General features: G+C 49.7%; 2 protein-coding genes across 2 annotated transcripts in view; one reads left to right on the top strand and one right to left on the bottom strand.

The window, feature by feature from the left end:
- The window catches only part of NRL (neural retina leucine zipper), a 27,319-nt gene extending 22,982 nt beyond the window's left edge, over nt 1-4,337 (bottom strand). The window contains exon 1 of the mRNA XM_008572351.1: nt 4,317-4,337. The gene's annotated coding sequence lies outside the window, so the exon portion shown is untranslated. The remainder of the gene's footprint in view (nt 1-4,316) is intronic.
- A 1,106-nt stretch (nt 4,338-5,443) lies between these two features.
- Nucleotides 5,444-14,134, top strand: PCK2 (phosphoenolpyruvate carboxykinase 2 (mitochondrial)). Its single transcript, XM_008572349.1, has 10 exons — nt 5,444-5,745; nt 7,898-8,143; nt 8,592-8,776; nt 8,862-9,065; nt 9,441-9,628; nt 9,927-10,089; nt 10,372-10,590; nt 12,705-12,842; nt 13,129-13,224; nt 13,503-14,134. Exons 1-10 carry the CDS (start codon nt 5,717-5,719, stop codon nt 13,955-13,957), a joined length of 1,923 nt encoding a protein of 640 aa, XP_008570571.1. The 5' UTR covers nt 5,444-5,716; the 3' UTR covers nt 13,958-14,134.
- The last annotated feature ends 1,263 nt before the right edge of the window (nt 14,135-15,397 follow it).

Genomic DNA, 15,397 nt, shown 5'->3' with positions numbered 1-15,397 from the left:
TTAATTAATATAGGTTTTGTTTACAATGTTAATGAGACAGATAAAATAGAAAACTTACTAGATCGAAAAGGACAGTTGATTTTAAATTGCATTTCTGAAAAATGCCAAAGCTTGTCTTTTTTAGAGAAAGCAAGATAACAAATTACATTGCAAAGCAAAGTATGTGGGACTTCTCAAGGAGACAAATTTACATTGCAAGGCAAGTATGCAAGCCTTTTCAAAGAAATGCAGAGAACATTTTCTTCTCTAGCCAGATCAAATGGAGCAAATCTTCCCAAATATTTTGCTGTAATTTAGCTGGGCACATGATTTGTTGCACCTTGGCATTGCCTTTTCCCACTGATCTTAAGGCCAAAGGCACAATTTGGATCTTGTGACCCCTAAATAGTAGCTTGAAAAGCAGGCAGAAATAGTTGCCATATATATAGACAAAACACTCATGCATATGCACACACATACATCCCAAAGAGACATCTCAACCAAATTAGTTGGTCTAAGTTGTAACTTGTTGTACTCCACACCTATGGTACCAATCAACAGCATGGAATAGAGGGCATCTGTGTTGTGCATGCCAACAGGATTGGAGGGCTTATTCAGATTGCTGGTACTCAACTAAATGTCTAACCAAGCAAACAAAGAGAAAAGAGGAGCAGTAGGGTCATCCAGTTCAGTTTAGTCCCAATCAGCGGGGCCAATTTATTCCATTAACAGTAATTGATAAAAGCAGTTCTCCCCATTGTTTTCAGCATAAAGAAGAAAAGTACCAACCAGATTTAAATCAGAAAAACAAAGCCTAGCCAGGAGCCCTCCAGGGTGCACTTAAACAGAAATAGAAACAATCCAACCGAACAGAAGAGGGCTCAGAAAATCAGAGAAAGATAAAGAGAATAAAGCATTTCCTTATCAGAATTAAGGCCAGTGACTCCAGGAGAGATCTATCAGCAGCAGAGACATGGGAGCAAAATAGTCCCAGTGGCCACTTGCCTCTTGCAGCTGGGGTCCTCTCTGGTGCCCAAAGCTTTCCAATTTTTGCCAGTAATTAAATTAGGCTCTCAGATTCCAGTGTAATAGAAATGTATAACTAGCACAATAAAGGTCAGAGACACAGGATGGCAGATACTTATCATGCCTCACTATTACATTACATATGACCACAGTTAAAGACATACAAAGCTACAAAACGTATATGCACACCCAGCAACACACAAAAGACAAAGACAAGTGGCCACAACAAATTTCCAAACAATTCCAAACCAAAGGACCTGACGATGTCTCATGGGAGTCCTGGACTTGGGAAGTAGTGTTGCATCCAGCCTTCCACGAAGTCCCTAAATCAGAGCTCTGATACCCAAATGCAAAACAAGACTCACAACAACATAAACTCACGAGGTTAATATAGAGACAAACACAAAGACAATACACAAGTTTGGCCACCAAGGGGGGCCACCAAGTGGACTGCAGTGACATCTCGCTGGGTCCGGGGAAGAGGCATTGCGACTGTGTCCAGTCTGGCTTGATTTCCCCATCAAAAGAGTCAACTCACCCAAATCTAGAGGCGTCGGAAAATCCTAAGCTGGCCAGCAGAAGATCTTGTGCCTCCGGGGCTGAAGAACATCTTCTCAGGAACCCCCCCCCCAGAGACTTCGTAGTGTGGGGAAAAATCCCAGCACTGTGGGGTCGGTCCCCGAGGGGTAATGGTGATCTCGGACAAGCCCCCAAATGTTATAGGCATTGGGAGAAATCACCCTCGGAGATGATATGGAAAAAGAGAAAAAGATTTTTATTTCCAGCAGCCGGGACCGCACCAGCCAATTCAAGGTACAGCCCCGAACCATCTTTGTTCTCTGTTTTTAAAGCTGCAAGCTTTAAAAGGTGATTTAAAGAGGTGATTGTGGCAAGTCGGTCACCCAATCACCGCGCCAAGAGGTATTAGCCAATGCAAGCAAGCCAACAGTACATGAGCTAATTTTGCAATTAGCGGAGCTCCTCCCATCCCACCCCCATTTTCCTGCCTAGCTTTCACACAGTGGAGGGGCTATCTTAAGTGGCATTGGTCCTGCTCTTAGAAAGAGGGCATTACTTCATTGATACGAAAACAACTACAATAAACGAGTACAGCAATATAGGTATGTATATGGGACAGAACCAACACAGATGAAATAGGTGTTAATTCTAAGGGACAAACAGAAAAGGCTCATGAAGGAGGTAATGTTTAATTTGAGTCCTGATATGCAGAAAGAGTTCACAGAAGTTCTCTGGAAACTGCAGAGTTCACTACATAGGAGAGTAGAAGGCAAATAGGGAGGTGGAGGTGATAATGTTGGATAAGTAGGACCCAGATTATGAAGGTCATTAGAGACCATGTGATAGGAAGCCTTTGCAGGATTTGAAGTCCGAGAGTGATATGATCTAACTTTTTAAATGATAAATCAAGTAGAGGACTGCAGGGGTTTGGAGGGGGGGGCATGATATTTAGAGTCAGAAAGACTTGGATTCAGATTCCATTTCTCCTGCTGACCAGATGTGTGACGTTCAACAAATAACTTAACCCCTCTAAGCCTCAGTATCCACATCTGTAAAATAGGGTTGTTGTGAAACTGAATGCAATTATGCATGTAGAGCTGCCTGCATGGAGCCTGGCACCTACTGTCCACACCACAAACATTATTCTTCCCTCTTAATTCTCCATAATGAACTTATGCACATAGTGTGGGGAGTGGCTTGTGGAGGGAGAGAGGGGTGGTGCTTGGAGAGATGGGAGAACAAGAGGTGCCTTGGAAGCTATCACCTGAGCCAGGTAAGACGTAAGCCTTGAAGTAAGGCAATGGCCATGGGGATAGACACAGATTTGAAGCCTAATTGTGAAGAACAAATACAAAGGTCCTGGTGTCTGATTGGCTGTGGAGGATAAGAAAACAATAGTCTAGACTGATTCAAGTTCCCTCTGGGGCAACTGGCTAGATGGTGGTGCCACTGGCTGAGACAGGGAATCAGTGGGAGTAAGTGCAGGATTATGGATGAGATGCTGACCTTTAGAAGGCTGAGCATGCTACTACCAGTGTGCATACCTTTAGGCTCAAAGGGTGGCCAAGAAGCAGCTGTTTGTAGCAGGGTAGGAGTGGACAGAGTTTGGATGTAGGGACTAGGGGTAGAGGTCCAAATACAAATATGTGAGATTGGGTGCAGACTGGGACCTGAGTGGGAAGAGATGGGGATCTGCAGCAAACCCATGGCAAGAGGCCAGCTCTCCTTATCCCACTATGTTCTAGTACAGAACTCTGAGAAATCTGAGAGTCAGGAGTGTTTCTGTCCCAACTGGCAGAAATCCACTTAAAATTAGCTTGAGCAAGAGAAGAAATTTATTGATTCCTGTAACTGACATCAGGAATCCACTGCTCTCTATCCCTCTGCTCTATTTCCTCTAAGCTTGCTTCTGTTTCTGGCAAGTTCCTGCTTTTCAATGCCAAGCTGACACCCAGCTGCTCCAGGCTTCTATTCTACCAGCTCAGCAACCCCAACAGAAAAAGAGTTCTTTTCCAGGCCGGCCCATGGCTCACTCGGGAGAGTGCGGTGCTGATAACACCAAGGCCACGGGTTCGGATCCCATATAGGGATGGCTGGTTAGCTCACTGGCTGAGCGTGGTGCTGACAACACCAAGTCAAGGGTTAAGATCCCCTTACCAGTCATCTTTAAAAAAAAAAAAAAAAAAAAAAAGTTCTTTTCCAAAGTTTACAGAAAAAGTTCCAGAGAGGGATCTCATGCCCATCTCTGAATATCTCTGATTGCTGTGGCAAGGAACACACAAACTAGCTAAGCAGATAACCCACCCCTAGGAAGGGTGAGGTCAGACCTACATGACCACACAGACTGAGGACATGGTTACTGTTTTAGTACATTTTTGTGTTGTTATAACAGAATCCCCAGACTGGGTAATTTATAAAGAAAAGAATTTTATTTGGCTCTTTGATTCTGGGACAGCTACATCTGGCATGGGCCTCAGGCTGCTTCTACTCATGGCAGAAAGTGGCAGCCAGCCAGCAGGTGCAAGATCACATGGTGAGAGGAAGCAAGAGAGACAGAGGGTGGGGAGGTGCCAGACTCCTTTTAACAACCAGCTCTCTTGGAAATTAATAGAGCAAGAATTCACTCACTATTCCACCACCACCACCAAGGGAGGGCATTAATCTATTCATGAGAGATCCACCCCTATGACCCAAACACCTCCCACATTGGGGATCAGATTTCAACATGAGCTTTGGGGGAGAAACATATCCAAACTTAACAGTTGCCCAAAGGAAAATTAGGGTATTATCACCAGAAAGGGGGATGGAGGCTGAGCAGATGTGAACTGTCAAAGAACAAAATTATAACAAATTTAGTTGAAGATCTTAATTGGCTTTATTGTGATTCTAAAATCGGGCAACACATTATTCCATAAAATAGAATGTGTTTCACTGAGCCAAGCAGAAGAGGTTGGTTTTATAGACAGAAAAAAAGCTAAAGAAAGCAGAAACAAAGAACAAAAAGCAGATCGGTCATTTCAAAGTTACTTTCCTTGTAAGGTGAGGACAGGAAGACAGAACAAAAGAAAAATAACATCAGGCTACTTCAGGCTATCTCTTTTGTGTGAGTATTAAAGCAGATGGAACTTCATAATACCTATAGAAGATTTAAACTGGCCTGTTCCTGAAAATTGGCTTTACCTTTCTCCTGACTTCTTGGAAGGTCAGACCACAGCCTAAGTGACATGAATTTAGCAAGGGTGACTCCATTTTCATTTTTAGTCTGATGTTTTGGGACCTAGTACAGGAACATAGCCCAAAACAATGACCTCCTACAATTTTTATTTAACACCACTACAGACATGTGGAGTTTAAGGTACTATGGCATTTTGGGTGATATCCAATGATCTCAAGTTGAAGAGAGATTTCTGAATGGAGATACAGCTTGAGAAATTACCTGAGGCCTTTACGGTGCTGGTTGGGTGGGGGCAGATGAGTTCTTCAGGGGAGTGTAGAGAGAATGACCAGATCAGAGGCCCAAGCAAGAGACCCTGGGGTGGAGAGACCCCACCACTTCATGGTAAGGCAGAAAGGAGCCCTAGTCAGGAGGAGAATAAACCAAGATTTAGGAGTTGGTGACTCAGGGGACTTAGCACTGGGGCCTTGGAAAACAGAAAAGCCTGGGGCTCAGAGTGTCCAGTTTCTAGGAAGAACTGGAAAGGCGATGCCCAACCCTCGAGCTTCCAGACGTCTAGCCCCCGTGGACTCCAGCCCCTGGCCTCGCCCCTCCTTCCTAGCTTGTTTGCCACCCAGTCGCTCCGTCGCTATCTCCGGGAGCAAGAGTCCTCAAAGTTACATCATGTGCAGGGCGGCGGGGCTGGGCGCGGGGGCGGGGCCTCGAGGTGGGCGAAGAGCGGCCCCAGTCCTCCAATGGGAGAGATGGCCTTGGGGGCTAGGATGCAGGGGTTGGGCGGCGGCTGGGCGGACCCCGGACCTGGAGCCCCGCACCGCGAAGCTGGCCCGCCAGCGGGGCGGAGAGGGTCGCGCGGGCTCTGCTAGGTTCCGCCCCTGCTCCTGCCCGCCTCCTTATTAAGCGCCTCCCGCCCAGCCTTGGCTCCCGCTTGCTTCACTGCGCTCCCTCCGTCCCCGCCTTCCGTATCTCCCTGGCTCGGCTCGGTTCCCGTGGCCACCCCGCAGCCCCTGCCCAGGTGCCATGGCTGCTGTGTACCGCCCCGGCCTGCGGTGAGTGACCCCCCGCGCGGAGCCGACCCGCACCTTCGGCGGCGCCCGCCCCCTCGGGGCTGCCGGTTGGACTGCCCTGCTCGCCGCCTCTGCCTGGTTTCCGTCCTAGGAGGCGGTGGGCAGAAGGCGGCTGTTTCTCGATCCCGGCCTGCGGGCTAGGCGTCTCTCGGAGGTCAGCCGCCCCGCGCCTTGCTTGTCTGACCGCGCCGTCACTATCTGCCACTCTCAGAAGAACTTCCTCCCCCTCGCTCGCCGCTGCTGAACCCTGACCCCGTGTAACCTCCTTTCCTTCCCAGATGAAACTCTTTCAGACCCCAGAGGGGCTCCAGCCCGCGCCCCAGGGTGCTGTGAGGGGTTGTAAGGCCCTGGGGTCGAGGGTGCATGAGCCCCTGGGGGACTGAGCTTAGAACTTCCTAAAGAAGGGAGAAGGTAAACAGCTATTCCTGGCCTTCCCGGATGCCTTCCTGGACTGGAATCTTGCTGGAAGCCCGGCGCAGCTAGAGGGACCTGGGGCCGAGGGAGGGAGGAAGGAAAGCTGGAAGGAGAGGACCAAGTAACCTAAATTTCTTTTCTTCCTTGCTTGGCAGCTGGGGCTGTAAGGGGATCCGAACCCTTTACTTTGGTGTTTGCCTTCATTTCTTCACGTGGTTGGCTTTTTCCCTTGCCTGGTCCTGGAGCCTCTAGGCTTGTCCTACTTGCCTGCCCATCCCCTCATCCAGTCTCCCTTCTTGTCTCTGTAGCCTCCCTTCTCTCCAGATTTTGTCCCAGAGTCTGAACTGCCACAGCGGGTTCCACTTGACCAGCCCTTTTAGGTGGTCTCTGGAGGAAAGGGAGAGGGTCCCAAGTAGGGGACTGGAGGAGGGTTTGGGGGCTTCACAAGAGATATCTGAGCCAGGCTCCAGATGGAGAGAGGCTCTTCTCAAGATAGCGTGCCTTTAACATTAATACTCAGGGAAAACTCTCTGAGGCAGAAACAGACCCAGGTCCCAATAACCCTCTTCCTTTGCCCCTGGGTGGCCACACTAGGCATCCATCCTGCCCTGACCAGTGGAAACCACCTCAGCCAGGCTCAAACTCATCCATAGTCTGAGCTTTCTCCTTTCCCCAGGCTTATACCCTCTGAGTCTGAGCTTCCTGCAGTCGTATGTTCCACCCTGCCACCAACACCTCTAAGAAAGAGAGCCAGGGGAGGCATGGGTTCACAGGGTCCTGGGTGTGAGGCAGTTTCTGGTGGGTGAGGCCTTGGCATAGGAGGAAGGAAATCCCTCTTTTGGCCTTTGTTTTCTCCAGGTCCCTCCACCCTGGGTCCAGGCTAATCAGAGCAGACCCAGCTTCTCTCTTTCCCAGGGGCATTAAGAGAACAGACAACAGGGACCCTGCCCTCCTGGGAATTGAAGCATGTACTCCAACCAGTGACATTCATTCCCCAATGGTTAATCTTTCACACAATTCACAAATGCCTACCCGATGGCAACATTTTATGCAATCATTGTTGGCCCAGATAGGCAGAAGTCTGTTACCTGAAACCCCAACATCTAGTCACCTACTCTCTGTGCAAGGGCCCTAATATAGAAACCTGGCACTGGAAGAGGGCTATACCACCTCAAAGATTGGGTCTTTTGCTTGAGGCTTTCACAGTCTTACAGCATACACAGCAGAAGAGAAACATAGAAACAACTGCCGTTTTAACTTTTAAAAGACTATACTTGAGAACGGAAAGAGCGTGGACAAGGCCTCAAACATTAGACACATGAAGCTGTCACCTGGGCACAGTTTCTTGACAATGGGCCAAATGGCACCTGCTCATTTCCAAACATTTGCCAGACATAGTTAAACATGTGCATGGGCTACACATGCAATAACATCAGCATGCCTGCACCATACACTTGCACATGGCCAAGTGTATGCCTTGATGCTCATTTGGCCATCCCTGTCCCTCTGACCAGCAGACACTTTCATTAAGCCTCATAAAGGTCACAAAATACATGCGGCCTAACCCCATCCACACACCAACTCCAACCTGCCCGTTATAGTGCCTGCACCCAGGCATGCTTTAGCACGCTCCCCAGAAACCCAAGCTTTCCGTCCCCTCCACTTGTCCACCCTTCCTGACAGCAGCTGGCTCACTGCCTCCCTGTTTTTTCTTTTGCAGGCTTAGCTGGCATGGGCTGAGCCCCTGGGGCTGGTCGTTATGCCGCAGCATCCAGACCCTGCGCACGCTCAGTGTAGATCTGGGCCAGCTACCTGCTGGGGTTCGAGACTTTGTGGAGCACAGTGCCCGCCTATGCCAACCAGAAGGCATCCACATCTGTGATGGCACCGAGGCCGAGAATACTGCTATACTGACCCTGCTGGAGCAGGAAGGCCTCATCCGAAAGCTCCCCAAGTACAATAACTGGTAAGTCCCGAGCCCAGCAACCCACAAAATAGGGGGAGCTGCTTAGACTGAGGCCTCTGTGGATTCACTAAGACAAAATCAGATTTAATTAGACCATCCCAATGGAATGAGCAATAATGGGAGCTTTGGGAGAAGCACTCTCAAGAATTGGGATTGGTCTGTATTTTTATGTTAACCGAAGAAGTTGATGCAAATAAGACCCTTTGCTTTTTTTTTCCTCAGCAGTTCAGGGAGATCTTGCCAGGGCCAGAGTCCCCTGGAGGGCTGCGGTCTTAGGGAACCACACCTTAGATGGGACAAAGCCTGGAGGAAGGGACTGAGATACAATTGGATGGGAAAAAATAAGGCCAACAGAAGACTTGGAGTCAAAGTTGGACTTGAAAAAGTGGGTCTGGGGATAACGGAGACCTGCTGGCCACCATCCTCCTAACAATCCCCTCTCCTCCAGCTGGCTGGCCCGCACAGACCCCAAGGATGTGGCACGAGTAGAGAGCAAGACGGTGATTGTAACTCCCTCTCAGCGGGACACGGTGCCCCTCCCGGCTGGTGGGGCCCGTGGGCAGCTGGGTAACTGGATGTCCCCAGCTGAGTTCCAGCGAGCCATGGATGAGAGGTTTCCAGGCTGCATGCAGGGTAACCAGGGAAGGGACATAGGCAGGGGCACCAAAGGTATGAACAGGTTTGGAACCCTTCATCCAGGTGATGCTTTCTTCCACAGGCCGCACCATGTATGTGCTTCCATTCAGCATGGGTCCCGTGGGCTCCCCACTGTCCCGCATCGGGGTGCAGCTCACTGACTCAGCCTATGTCGTGGCAAGCATGCGTATTATGACCCGGCTGGGGACACCTGTGCTTCAGACCCTGGGAGAGGGCGACTTCGTCAAGTGTCTGCACTCTGTGGGCCAGCCCCTGACTGGGCAAGGTGAGCACCTGCTCTGCCCAGAGAAGGACATAGAGGCCTTCTTGCATTCAGAGGGAACCCCAAATCCTACCCATCCATAGACTTTGAGAACCTGTCCTCTGTGAAAACCTAATCCCCAGGATCCAGGGCAGCAGTCTGGGCTGGGGGTGAGGCTGTGTTTGCAGAGCAGTTTGCACAAGATTGAGAACAGTCAGTCATCCACATCCAAGAAAGAACAAGGGCATAGGAGCCAATGGATCTTATGAGGTGGGGGCTTCAGCACCCTCCATGGCCACTGCTCCCAAGTGTCTCTCCTGCCAATCCCTGATCCCTCTGGCCCCTGACTCCCCAGCTCCCGATGCCCCTGCCCACAGCCCATGACCCCATTGTCCCCAGGGGAGCCGGTGAGCCAGTGGCCATGCAACCCAGAGAAAACCCTGATTGGCCATGTGCCCGACCAGCGGGAGATCGTCTCCTTCGGCAGCGGCTATGGTGGCAACTCCTTGCTGGGCAAGAAGTGCTTTGCCCTGCGCATCGCCTCTCGGCTGGCCCGGGATGAGGGCTGGCTGGCAGAGCATATGCTGGTGAGGGCCTGGTGAGGATCTGGGCAGCTGTGGGTGGCAGGGCAGGGGCGGGGCCTGGCCAGCCTGCCTCAGCCTTGCTTCTCTCCTGCCAGGTGCCAGGCTCGTGAGCCTGAAGCTTTGGCTCCAGGCTGCTAAATGTCGAGTCTTCCCCTTGCTGCCGCTCCAGGGCTGGTGGCAGGGCCTTATACCTTAGTCAATAAATATTGGTCCTCCCTGTTAACCCCTAGCCGTCCTTCCCCATGCAGACCATGCTCTGACCTTTGGTGATTTCCTTGTTCCCTCTCTCCCAAATGCATAGATCCTGGGCATCACCAACCCTGCAGGAAAGAAGCGCTATGTGGCAGCTGCCTTCCCCAGTGCCTGTGGCAAGACAAACCTGGCCATGATGCGGCCTGCACTGCCAGGCTGGAAAGTGGAGTGTGTGGGAGATGACATTGCCTGGATGAGGTTTGACAGTGAAGGTGAGGGTGTCTCAGATCACACTCCCAGTTCTGGTTCTTACTGGAGCCTAGGAGTCTCCCCTCCAGTGTTCATGGTGGGCTTTGTCAGTGAGAACCTTTTTCCGAGCAGCCAACCTTGCCCCACACCTCTGGCAGCCCAGCCACCCTAGAGACACAAAGCCTTTCTTTGTCATGTCTAGGGTCCATCTCAGAGCAGAGAGAAGTAGAGCAGGACCTTCTTCAGCCTCACATGTCAACTTTTCCTGGTTGGTCCTTCCTTTCTTTCATTTATCCTCCTGACAGGTCAACTCCGGGCCATCAACCCTGAGAATGGCTTCTTCGGGGTGGCACCTGGCACATCTGCCACCACCAATCCCAATGCCATGGCCACAATCCAGAGTAACACTCTTTTCACCAATGTGGCTGAGACCAGCGATGGCGGCGTGTACTGGGAGGGCATTGATCAGCCTCTTCTACCTGGTGTCACTGTGACCTCCTGGCTGGACAAACCCTGGAAACCTGGTATGTGGGGTGGGGAAGTCAGTCGTGACACAGCACCTGGGGCTGAGCACCTTAATGATTGAAAGCCTTTTCAGCAACCTCCAGCCATCTTCTGGGACCTCTGGGAGGCACAGAAGTTAGGAAAGCTTGCAGTTTTCGATCCCAGGCAAGATCTCAGTTCATCTCCTAACTCCTCCAATCATTGGTTTTGTGATTTGGCTAAGTTGCTTAACCTCCCTAATCTTCAGTTTCCCCATCAGTTAAATGGGGGCAGTACCTATCTCATAAAGTTATTGGAGAATTAAATTAAATAATGCATAAAAAGTGTTTAACAAACTGCTGAGTACATAGTAAATTCTCAATAATAAATGTAAGCTGGATTTTGAAAGGAAGAGGAAGGACTGTTGTGAAAATTGTTACAGAAGGAATTGGACTCAAAGCACAATTTCATAATGTCTGGCCCATTAGGAAAGGAGGAAGCCCACCTCCTCTTCTTCCTTGACTGTCCTGCTGCCAAATGAATAATGAATCTTATTCATTTGGGTACTTCCACTTTTGATCATAAATCTGTCATTTAACCATTTCAGCTCCATCACAGACTCTTTACCAAGACTATATGAGTCATTGCATATAAGACACTAAGACAATTTTAATATTTATGTACAGTATATACATATAAAATGATTAAAAACTGTCCTGACCAGTGAATGCACAGTGTAGACAATAATTTTATAGAAAAATATACCCCACAGAAGAATACTAGCAGTAGCCAAATAGTCCTTATAAAGGCCACTGTTCCCTATAAGATAACCATTGTCAGAAAGTCAATACTTTTACCCTCACCCTTCTTCATCCCTCCAACACATACACCCCAATCCTTCTTCCAAACTAAACCAGACCAGCGCTTTAGTCTTTTCCAGAAGCTAGTTGCTCAACTTATCATTACCCCTGGTGCCTTGGGGTCCCACCCTTCCTCCAGCCCTGCATTCTTGACTTTCAGCCTCTCTTGGTCTTCTGCAGTCAGACAGCTAGGACACCGAGGGGTGGGAGCAAAGATGAGCATGGTGGGGTTGGCCTTGTGGCTGCTGAAGCCTATTCGCGTTTGCCAGGCTGACCAAGTAGCCACCCTGCTCATCTACAAACCCATCATTTTCTCTCCTACCATCATTAAGGCCCCCTCAGTGTTCTGACCAAACTGAGAAATCCAAAAAACTGTCATCTTTCTCCACCGGCTAGTTCCCCAACCCTTTCATCAGCTCCAAATTCAGGGGTATAACTAGGGCATTTCAAGCCCAGCGTCAGTTCTCAGAACAATACTCTGTGCTAGGGTCCTGCCTTGGGGGCCGATGAAGGGATGGCTCTTATCTGGGAGGGGAGGCGGGACTGGGGGGTGAGAGGGAGTGGGGGTGTTGGCTTCGTTGCTCCCTCGCCTCCCAGGTCTGACCAGCAGCCTCCAGTGGAGAAGGCACCATGCCCCTTCAGGGCCCCCATGGTGGTGCTGCACTGGGGTACCTCAAGGTGCCACATACCTGGGCTCCTCATGTTACACCTGCCCAGGCTATGTCCCCGTCTGAGTTCTTCAAGCCCTACCATTCCATCAGGGTCTAAGCGGATCCAGGGTAATCATCAAATACTGTTAGCTTTAAAATCAATTCCTGTTTGTATTTTGATAGCTCAGGAGATTCTGTATTCCCTGGTTTGCTGATGAAAGTCAGTTGTCTGAAATACTGACCTGACATTCTTGGTTTTTTCTTCAGGTTTGGGTGGTTACTTAAATAATTATCCCATAAATAAAGAGTTTCTTGGGGGAAATTATTATAACCATATGCCAATATCTAACCCCATACCCTTAGGCCCTGGTCAGTGCCAAGTTACTGTAACTTGGCATAAACATTAGTGCCCTGCTGAACCCCAATTCCTCTCCCACTCTTTGTTCACATAGCTCAGCTGGCAGCACCATTATGGATAAATAACCTGATCTTTAGGGGAGATGTCCTGGCTCCCTTCTCCCTGCTCCTTACCACATGAGGTTGTAGGCAGCAGAAAGAAATTGTGCAAGAATGTGTGCACATGTTTGTGTGTGTGGGAGGTGGACATGACCTTGGAAGTGATAGTATTTGTATTTCCTCTGCCAGGTGACAAGGAACCTTGTGCACATCCCAACTCTCGATTTTGTGCCCCGGCTCGCCAATGCCCCATCATGGACCCAGCCTGGGAGGCCCCAGAGGGTGTCCCCATTGACGCCATCATCTTTGGAGGCCGCAGACCCAAAGGTAAACAACATGTCGGCTTCGTGCCTTCTTGATAAAAGGTCTAGCTCTATCTTAAGGCCTATGTCCTCCTTGTACTTAAAGCTCAGATAGCCTCAGCCTGGATCTCCAGCTGTAGCTGTCTGTCTCCAGAGTTCTGGTTAATGTAAAATTGGGGGGAAGTATGGGGTCTGGAAATAGGATAGCTGAAGTCCTAGGAGAGAAAGACTAAGAGCCAAGATTACCAGAAGGGATGGAGTGAGGGTCCAAAGGAAAGGGCTGCCTGTGACCCTGTTCACTGGTGTTCTAGGGGTTCCCCTGGTATATGAGGCTTTCAGCTGGCGTCATGGGGTGTTTGTGGGCAGCGCCATGCGCTCTGAGTCTACTGCTGCGGCTGAACACAAAGGTGAGCACCCTCCCCATTGCTCCCCGTTCTCTGTGTGCCCACATCACCTCCTGTCCGCTTTCCTGTGCCAGACCTTCCTCCTGCCCACCTCTGGAGTCTTCAGTGTCCCCACCTCTTCCCACTTTTGTCTTTTCCCCCATCCCTTCTTTTCACCGGCCCTGAGGATATTCCAGAACTACGAACCTTTCATGCCTTCCTCCAGTTGGATGCAGGATGCCCTTCCCTTCCCTTCCCCAGTGAGGAAGAAGATTCCTTACCAGTTCTGTTTCCCTCCTCAGGGAAGATCATCATGCACGACCCATTTGCCATGCGGCCCTTTTTCGGCTACAACTTTGGGCGCTACCTAGAACACTGGCTGGGCATGGAGGGACGCAAGGGGGCCCGGCTGCCCCGCATCTTCCACGTTAACTGGTTCCGGCGTGACGAGGCAGGCCACTTCCTGTGGCCAGGCTTTGGGGAGAATGTTCGAGTGCTAGACTGGATCTGCCGGCGGTTAGAGGGGGAGGACAGTGCCCGAGAGACACCCATCGGGCTGGTGCCAAAGGAAGGAGCCTTGGATCTCAGTGGCCTTGGAGCCATAGACACCACTCAGCTATTCTCGCTCCCCAGGGACTTCTGGGAACAGGAGGTTCGTGACATTCGGAGCTACCTGACGGAGCAGGTCAACCAGGATCTGCCCAAGGAGGTGTTGGCTGAGCTGGAGGCCCTGGAGGGACGTGTGCGCAGAATGTGACCGGAGGCTCCAAGCTAGCAAGAGAGCACACTGCCACCCATCTCAGAATAGGAGAGCCATCAGGCTTGCAGAAAATATGAGCAATTGGATGTTAACATCTTCTGGGTGCCATGAGACCAGGTCACAGACCTTCCCCCACACACCCAATAATAAGAAATGCTCATTTGTTTTACATAATATTCATGCTGTTTTCATTTCCCACCTATCTTCATAGGCTTCCCTCTAACACCAATCTCACAATCTTCTTATGCAGCCCCTCCAAGCAGCTGGCACCCCAGCATAGTTTGGCACAGCCTGGTGGAATTGGGATCTGTCTCACAGGCAGCTCTACCACTGGGTCACATAAGTAGGAATTGCTGGGAAAAGCACTCTATGTCGGGCCGGCCCGTGGCTCACTCGGTAGAGTGCAGTGCTAATAACACCAAGGCCGCGGGTTCAGATCCTATATAGGGATGGCCGGTTTGCTCACTGGCTGAGCGTGGTGCTGACAACACCAAGCCAAGGGTTGAGATCCCCTTACCTATCATCTTTTAAAAAGAAAAAAAAAAAAAAAAAGCACTCTATGTCTCAAGGTTTTTAAAAGGTGGGGCCTCAGCCAGCTGCTTAGTACAGCCTTCAGGCCTAAAATTCCTGATCTCCCACTCAGACACACAGAAGCCTCTATAACCCATTCTGCAGTGAAGTGGGTACATTGTCAGTTCTCAAACCTGCTCTTCCCACTGCCTCACCTGGAATTGGGAGTCACAAAGTATTCATGAAAGTATATTCAATGTTAAAACAGCTAACACTTCTATAGCACCTTCTGTGTGCCAGGCATTGTTCCAAGCACATTACAAAATAACCCTTTGAGGGAGTTACAGTTTACAGATAAAGAAGCAAAGGCACAGAGAGATCAAGTAATTTGTCCAAGGCCACGCAGCTAGCAAACAATAGAGCCAAGGGTAAATAATAACTGCATAGACATACCTCTCATAGCTGTACAGACTTTTAGAACTCTAAGGACCTTAGAAGTCACCTATTCCATACTTTTCAAACTTAAAAGTGCATATGAATCACCTGGGGGTCTTATTAAAATGCAGATTCTCACTCAGCAGCCTGGGATAGCCAGGAGATTCTGTTTTTCTCACAAACTCTTGGGTAATGCTGATGCTGGGGACCACAGTGTGAGTAGCAAGGCCTTAGCATCAACTCTGGAGAGAAACCAGAAAGACAGCAATCGTCCCACAACGTAGGGTAGTTTAACCTGTGATTTGCATCAGGCTGAATAATGTATAAACTGGGGTGGGTAAGGTGGAAGTCTATACCCAGAAAATGAGAACAAACTTCAACAAATAAAATGTAATTATTGGGAACTCCCTCAAAGGAAAGATCTGGAGGAAACACCAAGCATTCTCAGAAAACAGGTAATGACCACCTACAATGGGTAAAATGAGGCAGAAA

This window comes from Galeopterus variegatus, unplaced genomic scaffold (assembly GCF_000696425.1).
Source record: "Galeopterus variegatus unplaced genomic scaffold, G_variegatus-3.0.2 Scaffold774, whole genome shotgun sequence".
In the NCBI taxonomy this organism is placed as follows: domain Eukaryota; kingdom Metazoa; phylum Chordata; class Mammalia; order Dermoptera; family Cynocephalidae; genus Galeopterus; species Galeopterus variegatus.
Note: the sequence above shows the minus strand (reverse complement) of the source record. Positions and strands in the feature narration are given on the sequence as shown.